Raw genomic sequence first — 13,354 nt, 5'->3', positions numbered from 1 at the left:
AATCATATCTAATATTTTTATGTATTTTGAAACAGAAAGAATAGTTTTTTTTAATGTTAACTCAGCTAATTATTTTGTCTCACCAAGTCATTTTACAAATCAATCTTAATCTACTTTTAGACTTATTTGACTTTTATGTTACATCGTGGGTTTTAAAATGTACAAAAAGTACACAAAGGCATACAGTTGTGTGTTGTTTTTCCACAAATATGTTATTATATTACAGTAACGTTATCTGAACGTGTAGAATGGGTGACATGGTACCAAACAAAATTGGACACGCAATACGTTTGCCCTTGTGGATTAGTGTGGTATTGCGTAAACTAGCACCTGATATAAGTGACAGACAAACATCGTGTTAGCACGTACTTGAGGACATGCTAAACTAGCTAAATGATATACAACGATACATCAGGATCATACAGGATCAAAACAGTACCTCATATCTGTTTTGGACAGGTGTTTCTGTTTCAAAAATGTTGTAGGTGTCCTAGGTTTTTATAGCTATGTACTCTACGTTATTTTTGCGATTTTTATTAATCCAAATATTCGTCGAAAGATTGAGGTTCTAATAGTTCTGAGAGATTCTACTGTAACATTTTCATAGAATTGTAAGAATCGATCGATTTCCTCAAAACTGAGACCATTTTCCTGTTCCGGACATTCGAACAATCTATTTTAATCTTTCGGGTGCGACGCTTTTTATCAGGCGCGAAAAGTCTGCATTTTAAGATGGAAGAGTCACAAGATTTTAAGAGTGGGCTTAAAAATAATAATAGAGGCAATATCTTGGTCGAATAAAAGATACAACAAGCACATATTTATCAACTATAAACGTCTGCTTTGATTACATAAATAGTGAGAACATTTCTCTGCTATTGCTTAATAATTGTCTATAACAATAGACTTGACCCCCTGTCGATTCCCCATGTGGTTCGATATAGAGCAATATCAGTCTAATAACGGCGTAGTGTAGCCAGTAAACCCGATTGCAAGCTATTGACCCAAATACAGTTTATACACATGTTGCATCTGGAGTGCTCGAGCTAGTGGGTTTAGGGTTCAGTAATTAAAAAAAAAAGAAAATGAAAGTTCCTTCCTTTCTTCCTTTCCTTCCTTAATGCGGGCGCCAGACATGTGATCAAATACGCAAATTCGCCAAGTGTGGCACTGACATTTGCCTATTTGTGCAAAGTTATTGTTGGCATTTTCCTATTTGTGCAAAGTTTGCTCAAACTTTGAAGCCCATGTCTGGCGCTGGCTAGACTAGTTGAATGTAACCATTTGACAGATAAGAAAACTTTTGGATTAGTTGAAAGAACTACTTTATCTGCAGGCTTAGCATGACCACATTAGAAATGCGAAAGAAGAGCAATGCTGACAGACCAAAAGAACAGTTTTCCGTGGAAAGAAACCCTTTACAATATGGTGACTTAGATGTTGAGTGTGCAGGTTTAGCAAATTAGCCAAAATATTGTTAAGTTCATTTTAAATTATAATATTATGCATAACCTAATGCATTCCGTCTTGGCATTCGTGGTTAGCAATGTAGGCTGTGGTTTTGGTTATAGTAGTGCAACCTTTAAAATCCATACCAACCACCGAATTAGGACAATACAAGATGTGTAGCGTGAAGAACTAGATAGAGATCTATCTTTGACTTTCTATCCTTTAATCTTCTTAATGTCACTGCTGTTTGTTTCTTACCATTCGTATCAGAAACAGAATATTGTTGTTGTTTAATTGGTGTACTTTCTAATTTGTATTGTTGTGATAACACTGACAGTTTGTTCCAATAAATCTTATTAGAGGTTGGAACCATTTGTATATTAATAAACACTTTCTCTACCAATGAATGTTGTAAACAATATACCACGTGGGTGGAGATGGGGTAAACTTACAGGTATTAAATGGTAGTCAGTATTTAATAATGAACAGGTTTTTTAACAATTTTATTAAGAATGTATCAACAATTTTTAAATCTAATATAGGTACTGTACATACTGTATTATATGGATGAGGCTGAAATATTGTATAGGCCGCGCATAACTGTTTAAATATCGATACAACTGACTGGTCTCTTTGGTGTGGCGAGGAGTGAACGGGGCTAGGTTATTACTTATTATCATTGGTAGATTGCGATTCACGAACAGGTAACTATTGTACCTTTTGCGGAGCGATTTGAATAAAAATGCAAAGTTAACTGCGTTATTCAAAATTATACTACAAAATCAGATCGGTAGATATTTCATTTTGTTAACAGAACCCTCGGCGCGATTTCACAGACCAGCCTTTACCACACGTGTTGTGTAAACACATTTCCTACTCGCCCAGTAACACTTATAACTGGTAATTACTCAATTAATTAATAATTTAATACAGTTTTATGTCCCTCACATTACTTACTAATACTATATTTTATTGTATGTGTATTATGTTGGCAAGGCCCCCGCTACCATATTATGTGCAATGTGTGCAATGCACACGGGCGCCATCCTCTAGGGGCGCCAAATCGCCATCTTTAGGGGTGCCAAAACCAAGGACCCAAAAAATTTGCCTAAAGGGGCGCCAAAATCTTTTTTTTTGCACACAGGCGCTAGCAGCACTTACGGGGGCCCTGTACGTTGGCCTAATATCCCTAGTGATAACTGTTACCACTTTTATTATTATGGCACCGCTTGATTCTCTCCAATCTCGAAACTAAACATATAAAGTAAAAGTAAATCTGTCTTTCTGTTACCTTTTCACACCAATACCGCTGAATCTATTTGGGCGACAATCGACATGTATGGAGAATCCTGAAAAGGACATGGGATTATTATTATGATGACAAAAAAAAAGATACGGTTTCCACCAAAGATGAAAATTCTACATCGTAAGTTGAATATAAAATATTACCTCCATAGAAGCTCTTTGAATACGTCCATTTATACCAACACTTACGGCGTAGTAATAACAAGTCAGACGTACCGGAATAGCACGATATTATGTTATTATGTCGTGTGTGGTCTGTTGTGAATTGTGATATAAACATGGTTTTTTCTCACGGTCGATTTGTTATCACTTATCAGATATTGTAGATTTCTTTCATGCTCAATAATAATATTATAAAACTTAAGCACCAATGTCTAAGCGTGATTAAGTATGGTCTCTTTCATTCTTCTTTTACTGAAAGAGTAGACAACATTATATTTTGTAAGCAGGCAGGATGACAATCAACAAACGTTTGTGAAGGTATTTAAAGAGCCAATGAGTGTAAATTCTAGTTACAATAGGATAGGTCCGAAGTATTGGGAACAAAATACATAAAAGTATAGTATCTAAGCATGTCTTTGCTGAACTAAGTAGTGCGCAGTTGACGTTAGGACACATCTGCCGAACGAACGAACAAACGGCGCCGAAAGTTCAGCGGCTGAAGTGTCAGTCGTAATATTCACGCGGCGTAAACACTGATTTGTTATAGAGAACTTGAAATACATTGCTAGCGTATTGAGCCGAACGTTCTGCGCCGTACGTTCGGCAGATGTGTCCTTACACTTAAACTTAATGCGGTCACATTACATTTCCGCAATACCACCGCGATAACAATAGATTTCCACGAATCCCCGATCGAGGAATGAAACGTTGTAATTTGGATCGAACGTTGCTGATAAAATACACCCATCAACAAAGTCTAGGGATATTTGTCTTTTTTGGAATATTATCTAAAAACCTGTCAGAAATTTTTAAAATTAAAATATTAAATTTTCTTGTGTGGAAAGAAAATTTAACCTTTTAAAAGCCTACTTTAAAATATTGAGACAATATAGTCATCACTGATCTCAAAAATCTCTAACCTTATGTATGCCTGGTGTTTCAAGGCGGTTCATTTATATTCTGTATACATTTCACACCTATGTTCGTTGTTTACCAGTGATATCTTTGGCTTTTGTAACTTCTGCATTCAGAATGACTTGCGAGATTCTGATACCACTACCAATTTACCATCACACCAGTTAATTCGACAATGTTATATCACATCAATCTCAATATCAATGAATTTTAATTGTTTTATAATGAAATTTCACTTGTTATCCAAATTTCTATTGCAAACGACTTGTCACTCAAATTTAAACTCTATTGTCCACAGAAAGAAGATAGAATCGCTAGGCAGGATGACGGCGATGACGCAGGAGGAGATGGTAGCTGGCGCCCGTACTGTGGCTGCCGGCTTGGAGGCATTAAGAGCGGAACACGCGCAGCTCCTAGCCGGGCTGGCTGCTAACACAGATCATGAGGGGGAGAAGGCTTCCCTGGTGAAGAAGAGCATTGACGCCATCGAGCTTGGTCTGGGAGAAGCACAGGTGAGCTATAGAATATTTAGTCTTAATTGTCATAAGATGAATAAGCAAGTATATTTTGTTTAAAAAGTAACAGGACAAAGCTAAGCAGGGGGATGATACGAGCTTTGCTCTACCTTAAATAAGTAAACTGCACCAAAAATATCACTGCTTAGTGCTTATACTAAGCCCTACACAAAGCTTTATAAATCCTAAAATTGCTGGTCATATTTTCTGTCCAATGCTTCAATATGTTAAATACCCCATTAAAATTCCATATCGTAAAACTGACCAACTGTCGTTCGTCACCATTATTGCATTCCTATGCGTAATGCGAAATTGAGAGTCCTGTCTTTGCGTCATTTCCGTTCCCCATAACAAATTCCCAGTCCCAGCCCGTTACTACTTTTAATTCCCACCTGCCTGTAGACTTGCTTATCGTTTGTGAAAATATCTGGCCGCAGGGCCGTCTCTAGCCCATGTGGCGCCCGTGTGCAAACATTACCCTAGCGCCCCCTAACAAGCGCGCGCGCGGTCAAAATGAAATGGGTACAAAGTAAAAGTACAGTTTGTCCGGCCGCTTAAGGGTGAGGACTCTAAGCGGTGGCTTCTTTCGTTCCACCAGACTAACTATAACAGCACATCAAGTTACCACATAGGTACTGTCAAATTTCTCCAATATAAAATAGATAAGAAACTCTATTGTTATTTGTTTGTAGATTGAAGTTTTTTTCGGTTTTGACCTTGATAGGCTCTTGATTCTTGACTGACCCTAACAAGCCTAACCCCAAATCGTAAATTTTATATCGCTTAAGTACTTCAATTTTACTTTAAATTTCATGTTCTATACTTATTAAACATCACATCATCACAACATCGGTATTAATTCGATTTCATTATTCGATTTTATCGAAGAGCTCTAACTTCTCTACATCCGAAGAGCCAGCATGACATAGTTTGTTTTCTAAATTAGAACAATGTGTTTTTTGTATCTAAATCCACATCCTCCCACTACCTATTTTGAAAAAACGAGTGATAGGACACTCACTATTACACCAAATAATAGGATTTTCATTAATGTGTTTTAAGGTTCATTTCACGTTGAAAAATAAAGATTATGTTTCATACTATCAGCCCATCTGCCCAGCTGTCTCAACCACCAGGTAACTCCCCAGTTTCCTTTCTGCCCATCATTGTAGTGTAGGGGTCCTCGCCCCTACATATTATAATATTTATATTGCAAAAGCCGAGCCGCTCATGGCGCGCCTTGCCTTGCTGTAAATTGTAATTCTACAAATATAAGTAGAGCTTCGGATATTACACAAAAATGTTTGCAAACTGGAGTTCTTTTTACGTTGGTCAATAAAGCGTGGGCCGTGGCGGCCGGCCAGCGCGGGCGCGCGCCGAGTGCGAGCGGCGCCCTAGGACCGTGGCGCCCGTGTGCACCGCACACATTGCACCTAAGGGAAAGACGCCCCTGTCTGGCCGTTACTATAATAGGTACATTATGAAATAATGAAAGACTTAACATGATTATTGATATACTTTAGGCCGTATTCACACAGCTAAAACAACAGTCTGAATTCATAATTTCGATCCTAGAAAATCAGAATCCGAAAAATTGTGAATGTGTTCGAGCATGCTGTTATTCTATGGTGTTCTAAATATTATAAATTAATAATATGAATTCAGATTACGAATACAGACAGTTATTCCGGCTGTGATAGTCCACCTAACCGGAGTACGGAGTCACGTAGCGATATAATATTTAAATTAATCACAACCGTTATTTGTTGCGGTAGGTCAGGTATCGGTATTATAACAGTTAAAAATGACTGGACCGGTGATAGACAATACATTGCTCATTGAATCGCATTGATGAATTTATTAAAGTAGTATAATTAATCTTATAGACAATACATTGCTCATTAATCGCATTGATGAATTTATTAAAGTTGAATAATTAATTTTTGCAATGAATTAAAGAAGTGATCGAGTTTCTATTATTGTTTTTTTTGTTTTTGTTCTGTCTTGATTAGGACACCATGTTTTGATGCTTAATGTAGCTTTTCTAATTATTATTATATTTCTTTCTCAATGGGTAATATATGTAGTTACTTAAACTTGCAAGTTTTGTGTGCCTATGTAGAGTTCTGTCCCGTGATATTATTATGTACTTACTAATAGGCATTTAATACCATTTCACCTTGCAGTGAGTTTGGCAAATCTTTAATCACAAATATGGTAGTGTGTACAAATTATAAATCCAGTCCATCTTCTTGCAATTTATTAAAACCTTCACAAAGAAAGATGATGATGAACCATGTAAGTACACTATACCCGCCTACTTCAGCTAAGCGACGTAATATAAGTGACCTATTCGCCCGGCTTTGACGCTCAATGCGGCGTGCCCTACATACAGGATTCAAGACGCTAGTCACTTACGTGAAAACATCTTTTCATAAGTACCCTCCCTCGCTAGAGAGATTTCAAATTAAAGTAAAGCTAAGGAAACGAGAGCGATTTCTAGACATTTAGCCGACAGTTTTTAGCATTAATGCGTTTGCTAATGTGAACTTTGTGTTTTATTATGTTATGTCACATCCTGTCTATCTTTAAAAATATACTTAACATACTTTTGCTCTTTATTATTTACTAGCTATTTGACCGAGCTTTGCTCGGTATTCGATAAAACACGAATAAAATGTCATTTTCTAAAAATGATTCCTGGCTAGGTTGATTTATCGCCCCCGAAACCGCCTATATACTAAATTTCACAAAAATCGTTGGAGCCGATTCCGAGATTCCAATTATCCTATATGTATATACAAGAATTGCTCGTTTAAACTTTAAAGATATAACATAATATATTTGGATTGCACTATAGTTTGGCTGGTACTGTCGCTTTAAATTCTAACTTTTTTGCCAGGCAATCGAACTTTACATAATACTTCGGAACACCACTCTTACGCCAACACCGGCTCTAGATACTTAAAACTTATGTAGAGTTTTAGCTACCCAAAGGACACCATTTTAATAAACAGATCATAAGGTAGTGTTGGTGAAAATAGCATTAGCAATAATAATTAATTGTTAAATGCCCATTAGCAATAATTAAATTAATTGTACTTGCTAAAAGCTACGATTGCTAATATTATCGTGCGTAGCAATAGTCTACGATCATCATAAAAATCACGTCCGCGTTGTTTCGCACCGCGGTGCTAACTGTTAATGAATTGCCATTTTTCACTCGATGCGAAATAATACTCGACGCGGGTGGTGCGATGCGAACCGATAATTCGATAATTCACGAAGTCGCGTTTTTAACAAATAGCAAAGCAATAATACTTAGCATGCTGTGTCATCAAAATTAGCATGTTAATGAAATTAATAGGAAACAGCATTAATTCCCATTACTATCATAAGGTCCAATCACAAAGCAGTTATACCTATTCGAATGAATAAAAGTAACATTTTAATTGAAACCCCCTTTAAACCCTTCAGCTGAGTTTATTCCGTTTTGAGTTTTTGACACGTTGTGAATGTGCTCTGAATCAAGCCCCATCTCCCCATTAGCGAGCTCTCCATATTGAGTGTGGGGAGAGTATGTTATATTTGTTGCTCTGTCAACTGTTATTGCTATGTTAATTGCTCTATAATTAGTAACGCAATAAAAAAGTATAAATTGTTCAGTAAAATGTTGAAGATAACACAAACATATTTTGTTCTCGTTCTTCCAAGTTTTAAAAAGAAAAAACGCATGATGTTTTGACAAACGGTTAGCGGTCCAGACTGGTGGAAAGTTCAGAAATTTATTACGCTTATGAAGTTCAAAATTCAAATATGCCGAAAAAGTCCAGAAAATGCTGATTTTACTTAAGAGGTACCGAATATACGAGTTACCTTCTCTATCATAGAAATGAAATCTTCATGTGTTCCTTTTCTTATGTTCCACATATTTTCCAGGTCATGATGGCGCTAGCCTCCCACCTGCAATCTGTGGAGGCGGAGAAACAGAAGCTCCGTACCCAGGTGCGACGGCTGTGCCAGGAGAACGCCTGGCTCCGGGACGAGCTGGCGGCTGCGCAGCAGCGGCTCCAGGCGTCTGAGCAGCGCGTCAGCCAGTTAGAGGAGGAGAATAAACATCTGGACTTCATGGCTTCCATACGGTAATCTGAATTGGGGCAGTCGGTAGGATATTAGTGGTGGAACATGCTATATGATTAGGTTGTTTTGTTTTTGTATGCAACGATTTACTTTCTTTTACATTATTTTAATATCGTAAACTTATATATTATTATTATTATTAAGGTGATATTATGTACCATCAGAGAAATTGATTCAGATGACGGACCTACGTTATTTGGTTACGCGTTACGTTACGTCAAGTCCGTGTTATTAATGAATAATGATTTGTTGGCCAACGGACCGTTTACATAGTCCGACCAAATTACCCACGGATCTTTCCTCTGCTATGAATCAATTGCTCTCATAGTATTTTAGACTTCTATATTTTACAATCATAAAAAATAATTTACTGTCAAATACCGTATTTGCCTGCACCCCACAAGGACGCACATGTTCTCTTTCTCTCTCTCACTCATTCTGTCTCTCTCCCGCAGCAAGTACGACAGCGACATAACGGAGGAGGCGGAGAGTCGCGGGCAGGCGGACAACAAGCGCGACGACCCCATGGTCGACCTGTTCCCGGACGATGATCACGACGATAACAGGAATAATAAGTGTGAGTACACCTTAATCAATTCAGTATGACAATGTATAGGTACGTACACAAGAGTACTACTTGGTCATTTAAACTCGTATTTAAGTCACACCTAGTAGGCTGCCCAATAGCGCACTAGCGGCCAAGTCACGGTCACGTAGATACCTTAGTATGAAACCGCCATAGACCACGCGCACTAGCCGCTAGTGCGCTATTGGGCTTAGGGACTGTTTCACCACTTCCTGATAAATACCGGATAGGCTAACCCGACTTATCTGACAGATATTCCATACTCCATCTGTTGGATAAGTTGTGGATAGCCTATCCGGCACTTATCAGGAAGTGGTGAAACAGGCTCTAAGCGTGGTATTATTAGACATGCGTAAGAATTACTGACAGATTTGAAGTAATAATTATTATGAATGACTGATTTCTTTTGTAAATCAAACAACTTGTCTTATTCTTCTATAGAAAGAACATCAATGATGGTCATTTTAAACGAGTTAAATGTGACGAATAACTTAACTGATACAAATGGACAAAAAAGGTTTAGCAGGACCAATTAATGTGCATCCGATGCCAATTTCACCTTTTTTGTTAGATAGGCCCCTAAATATTTCCAACTTGGGAAACGAAATTTATTGTTGTTTAATCGCGAGAATCGATCCCACGATTTGTTAGTCCAATCTCTAAACCATTGGACGGGTTCCATACAATGTTACATTATAAATTATATCAATAAACGGCATATCGATGTCAACAGCCGGACAGTATCATTGATACATCCGCGTTGGGGTTACGTTTATGTAACGTGTATAAGGAAATATCGCAACACTTTGGGGACACTTTCGTCACGCGATTAGTCATTTTATAGATATATTTATTTCCGTAGAATCTGCATTAAAATAATATTAAATAGTTTATCTTGAGTTTATTGACTACATATTACCAAATTATGTATGTACATGTAAATCTGTATGTTAATAAGTTAACTGTCCGTACTAGAGGCTCGTACACAAAACTGCGTTGCGACGTCGCACTGCAAATATTCGAGGATTTTTAAAGTGATGAGATGAGAATGTTTTTTCCACCAATATTTGCGATGCGACGTCGCAACGCAGTTTTGTGTACGAGCCTATAGTACGGACAGTTAACTTATTAACATACAGATTTACATGTACATACATAATTTGGCGCAGTTTTATGTACGAGCCCTATTGTATGCTATTTAGGAAAACTTGCACTAGCCTGAAATTAAGTATAATGTTACCTTTGTCTCCTAATATGAGAAAGATTTCAGTTAAAAACGATAACGGATTAGAAATTTATTTTTCAAAGGTGAGGCACACTCTTCTATCTTCCAATGCTGCGTTCAGCGTTACTTAATACTTGCACGCTTCCATTATGTATGAATACTGAAATTATACTCAAACTCAATGGTGTATAAATCCTACTGTTTTTCATAATATGATTAAGTGTAAATTGTAAAGCCCTTCAATCAAATCAAATCAGACTATATTCGTCCACTGCTGGACATAGGCCTCTCTCAATGAACGCCCTTAATTATTTTCATTAAGAATATTATAACAATTGTTAATTATTTTCCAGCGATGTCCCCAACCCCGCCGTCGCAGTTCGCGCAGCAGGTGAACGCTGGCTACGAGATCCCCGCGCGCCTGCGCACACTCCACAACCTGGTCATACAGTACGCGTCCCAGGGCCGGTACGAGGTCGCCGTGCCGCTCTGCAAGCAGGCGCTGGAAGACCTGGAGAAGACCTCGGGCCATGACCACCCAGATGTTGCCACCATGCTGAACATCCTGGCTTTGGTGTACAGGTGAGATCTTATACAACACAATATGTAGGGCGCAACTGTGATCTCGGTGGTTGGTTACTACGGCCCGAATACAACGTTACCTTCTTTGAATGTGTATTTCTGCTAGAGCGCGCGCGTCTTTAACTAAACGCTTAGTGCTAATTTTTGCAGATATTATTCCCTAAACCTAAATTAATATAACGTCAGTTTACAATCGACTGCCGAACAGCTTAAGCAGAAATTTTGGCTCGGGCTTAAATATTCAATTTAAGTCGAGCCAAATAGAAAATCTAGTCCTTTTGGCTGAAGTACCAACGCCTTATACACAAAACCAATATACTTATTTTTCTGCATTATACTTACAGAGACCAGAACAAATACAAGGAGGCCGCTAACCTGCTGAACGACGCGTTGTCCATCCGCGAGAAAACGCTTGGCGAGAACCATCCCGCCGTTGCCGCCACGCTCAACAACCTCGCCGTGCTCTATGGCAAGAGAGGTACGTCTATGATCCAGATTATCTTTGGTCTATGAGTAAGGTCAAACAGATAGGAAGAACAGGTGAAACTCGTGCTAAAAATGTACTCGTGCTATCAATGGCTGCGCGACCAAAACATTTTCGGCCAATCAGACAAGTTGTTACAGCCGGCGATGCAATGCGTTGTGCCGTATTATTATCATAAAATTAGTATGCAAAATTACGCAAACATTGCTCACAAGCTTTATGGTCTGAAAGGCTTTTTCCCTATCGCACTGTATATGCATGTGCACCAGACACACTAAATAAAGTGTTTAAATGGATGACCTTGCTTTAAACATATACTGACTACTCAATATTCAAATAACATACTTGTGTTCCAGGTAAATACAGGGAAGCGGAGCCGCTGTGCAAGCGCGCGCTGTGCATCCGCGAGGCGGTGCTCGGCCGCGACCACCCCGACGTCGCCAAGCAGCTCAACAACCTCGCGCTGCTGTGCCAGAACCAGGTGAGCTCAGACCGGCCGCCATCTTGTAACACAGGCAAGGACCAGTAGGTCTACTTCAAAACCGTTTTGAGACTCAAACAATCGGCTGAGAGTGCCGCGTCCTGCTCTAACAACGTCATTTCTCGTTTGTTACAGTAGGACGCGGCATTCTCGTACGATTGTTTGAGTCACAAAACGGTTTCGTGGTACGGCTCCTGGACTAGGCGCTATAATATAGACAACGTGCGCTATAATATACTACAGACTACAGTGTTGTAACACTATGAGTTCCTACTCATAGTGTTACAACACTGTAGTTTGTAATCAATAATTGTCATTCTTTTTTACAAAGAAAGTGCTGCCGAAACCGAAACTAAAAATCGGTTATTTACTTCATTGGACATTAATTGTTTCACAGATTCTTGCTTGTCGTTTAAAAGTTGCCTTGAAAAAAACGTAAACATATTTTAAATCGAATCTATTTGTTGCAGAACAAGTACGAGGAGGTGGAACAGTACTACCAGCGCGCGCTCGAGATCTACGAGACGAAGCTCGGCCCCGACGACCCCAACGTCGCCAAGACCAAGAACAACCTCGCCTCGTGCTACCTCAAACAGGTTAGAACAAGTTAATTACTCTGCTTGAATACGTAGGATTCCATGTTGGCGTAAAAAAGGAAGAATTCAGTCTAAAGTATAGGTCAGAATCTGATGGCAAAAAGTGGGAAAATAAATTGACTCTGGCAATACCGGGGTAATTGCAATAAAACATTTTGATCCTTTTTTCCTTATAGCGGCTTATTCTGTGTGTGAAACATGCAAATATAAAAAATTATCCAATGAACAAGGATATTTTTTGAAAATCTGCCATCAAAATTTGCCATCAGATTCTGGTAGACCTACAATTGGGTTACGAAGTTTGACGCTTAGTTAATGCTCCCCGTAAAGTGAAAAGAAAATTTACATAGATTTACGCTTGGTCCTTGGCTTCCTCAAGTGTCAAATGAATATAGGTTATAGAGATGAGTTGATGTCTATTTTGTATCAGCTTCGATTCGTTTACCCTGCGTAAACAAATCGAAGCTGATACAAAATAGACATCGGATAAAAGTTGAAAATGAATCAGTTTCAATAATAAAGACTCATTACGCTATTTGCTAATGGGGTAATGTTTTTCGAATAAAATTAAATGAATAAAATATAATGAATATAGCCATAGAAGCATTTAAATATGACTGTATGACCACTGACTGACACTGTAAGTACGCTGGACTTACGATAATAATAATACTCCCCACACCGGTTTCGGTGACGGTGGCCGGTTTCATTGAAACCAGGCCAGGTACGCAGGAGTAATTTTATAGTGCCCAAGTGTGTGCGCAGTACACAAGAGCACTCTCTATTCCTTTTTACTCTCATAACCCAGTGGGACGGAAGACCGACACGACTGGCGAGAGATCAGGCGCAGGACCGACTTTTTACATGCCCATCCGACGCATGGATCATCTTACTTGTCAGACAATCAGGTGATC

The 13,354-nt window shown here is 38.6% G+C and overlaps 1 protein-coding gene across 9 annotated transcripts in view; it reads left to right on the top strand.

Moving 5' to 3' along the window:
- LOC121734765 (kinesin light chain) overlaps positions 1 to 13,354 on the top strand; it is a 46,296-nt gene that overhangs the window by 18,903 nt on the left and 14,039 nt on the right. For all 9 annotated transcript variants that reach the window (XM_042125382.1, XM_042125381.1, XM_042125379.1 and 6 more), the window contains 7 exons: positions 4,130 to 4,343; positions 8,286 to 8,488; positions 8,942 to 9,063; positions 10,651 to 10,879; positions 11,224 to 11,357; positions 11,720 to 11,844; positions 12,315 to 12,440. In XM_042125382.1, the coding sequence (XP_041981316.1) occupies positions 4,130 to 4,343; positions 8,286 to 8,488; positions 8,942 to 9,063; positions 10,651 to 10,879; positions 11,224 to 11,357; positions 11,720 to 11,844; positions 12,315 to 12,440 (1,153 nt within the window). The remainder of the gene's footprint in view (positions 1 to 4,129; positions 4,344 to 8,285; positions 8,489 to 8,941; positions 9,064 to 10,650; positions 10,880 to 11,223; positions 11,358 to 11,719; positions 11,845 to 12,314; positions 12,441 to 13,354) is intronic.

Source organism: Aricia agestis, chromosome 16 (genome assembly GCF_905147365.1).
Source record: "Aricia agestis chromosome 16, ilAriAges1.1, whole genome shotgun sequence".
NCBI lineage: Eukaryota > Metazoa > Arthropoda > Insecta > Lepidoptera > Lycaenidae > Aricia > Aricia agestis.
Note: the sequence above shows the minus strand (reverse complement) of the source record. Positions and strands in the feature narration are given on the sequence as shown.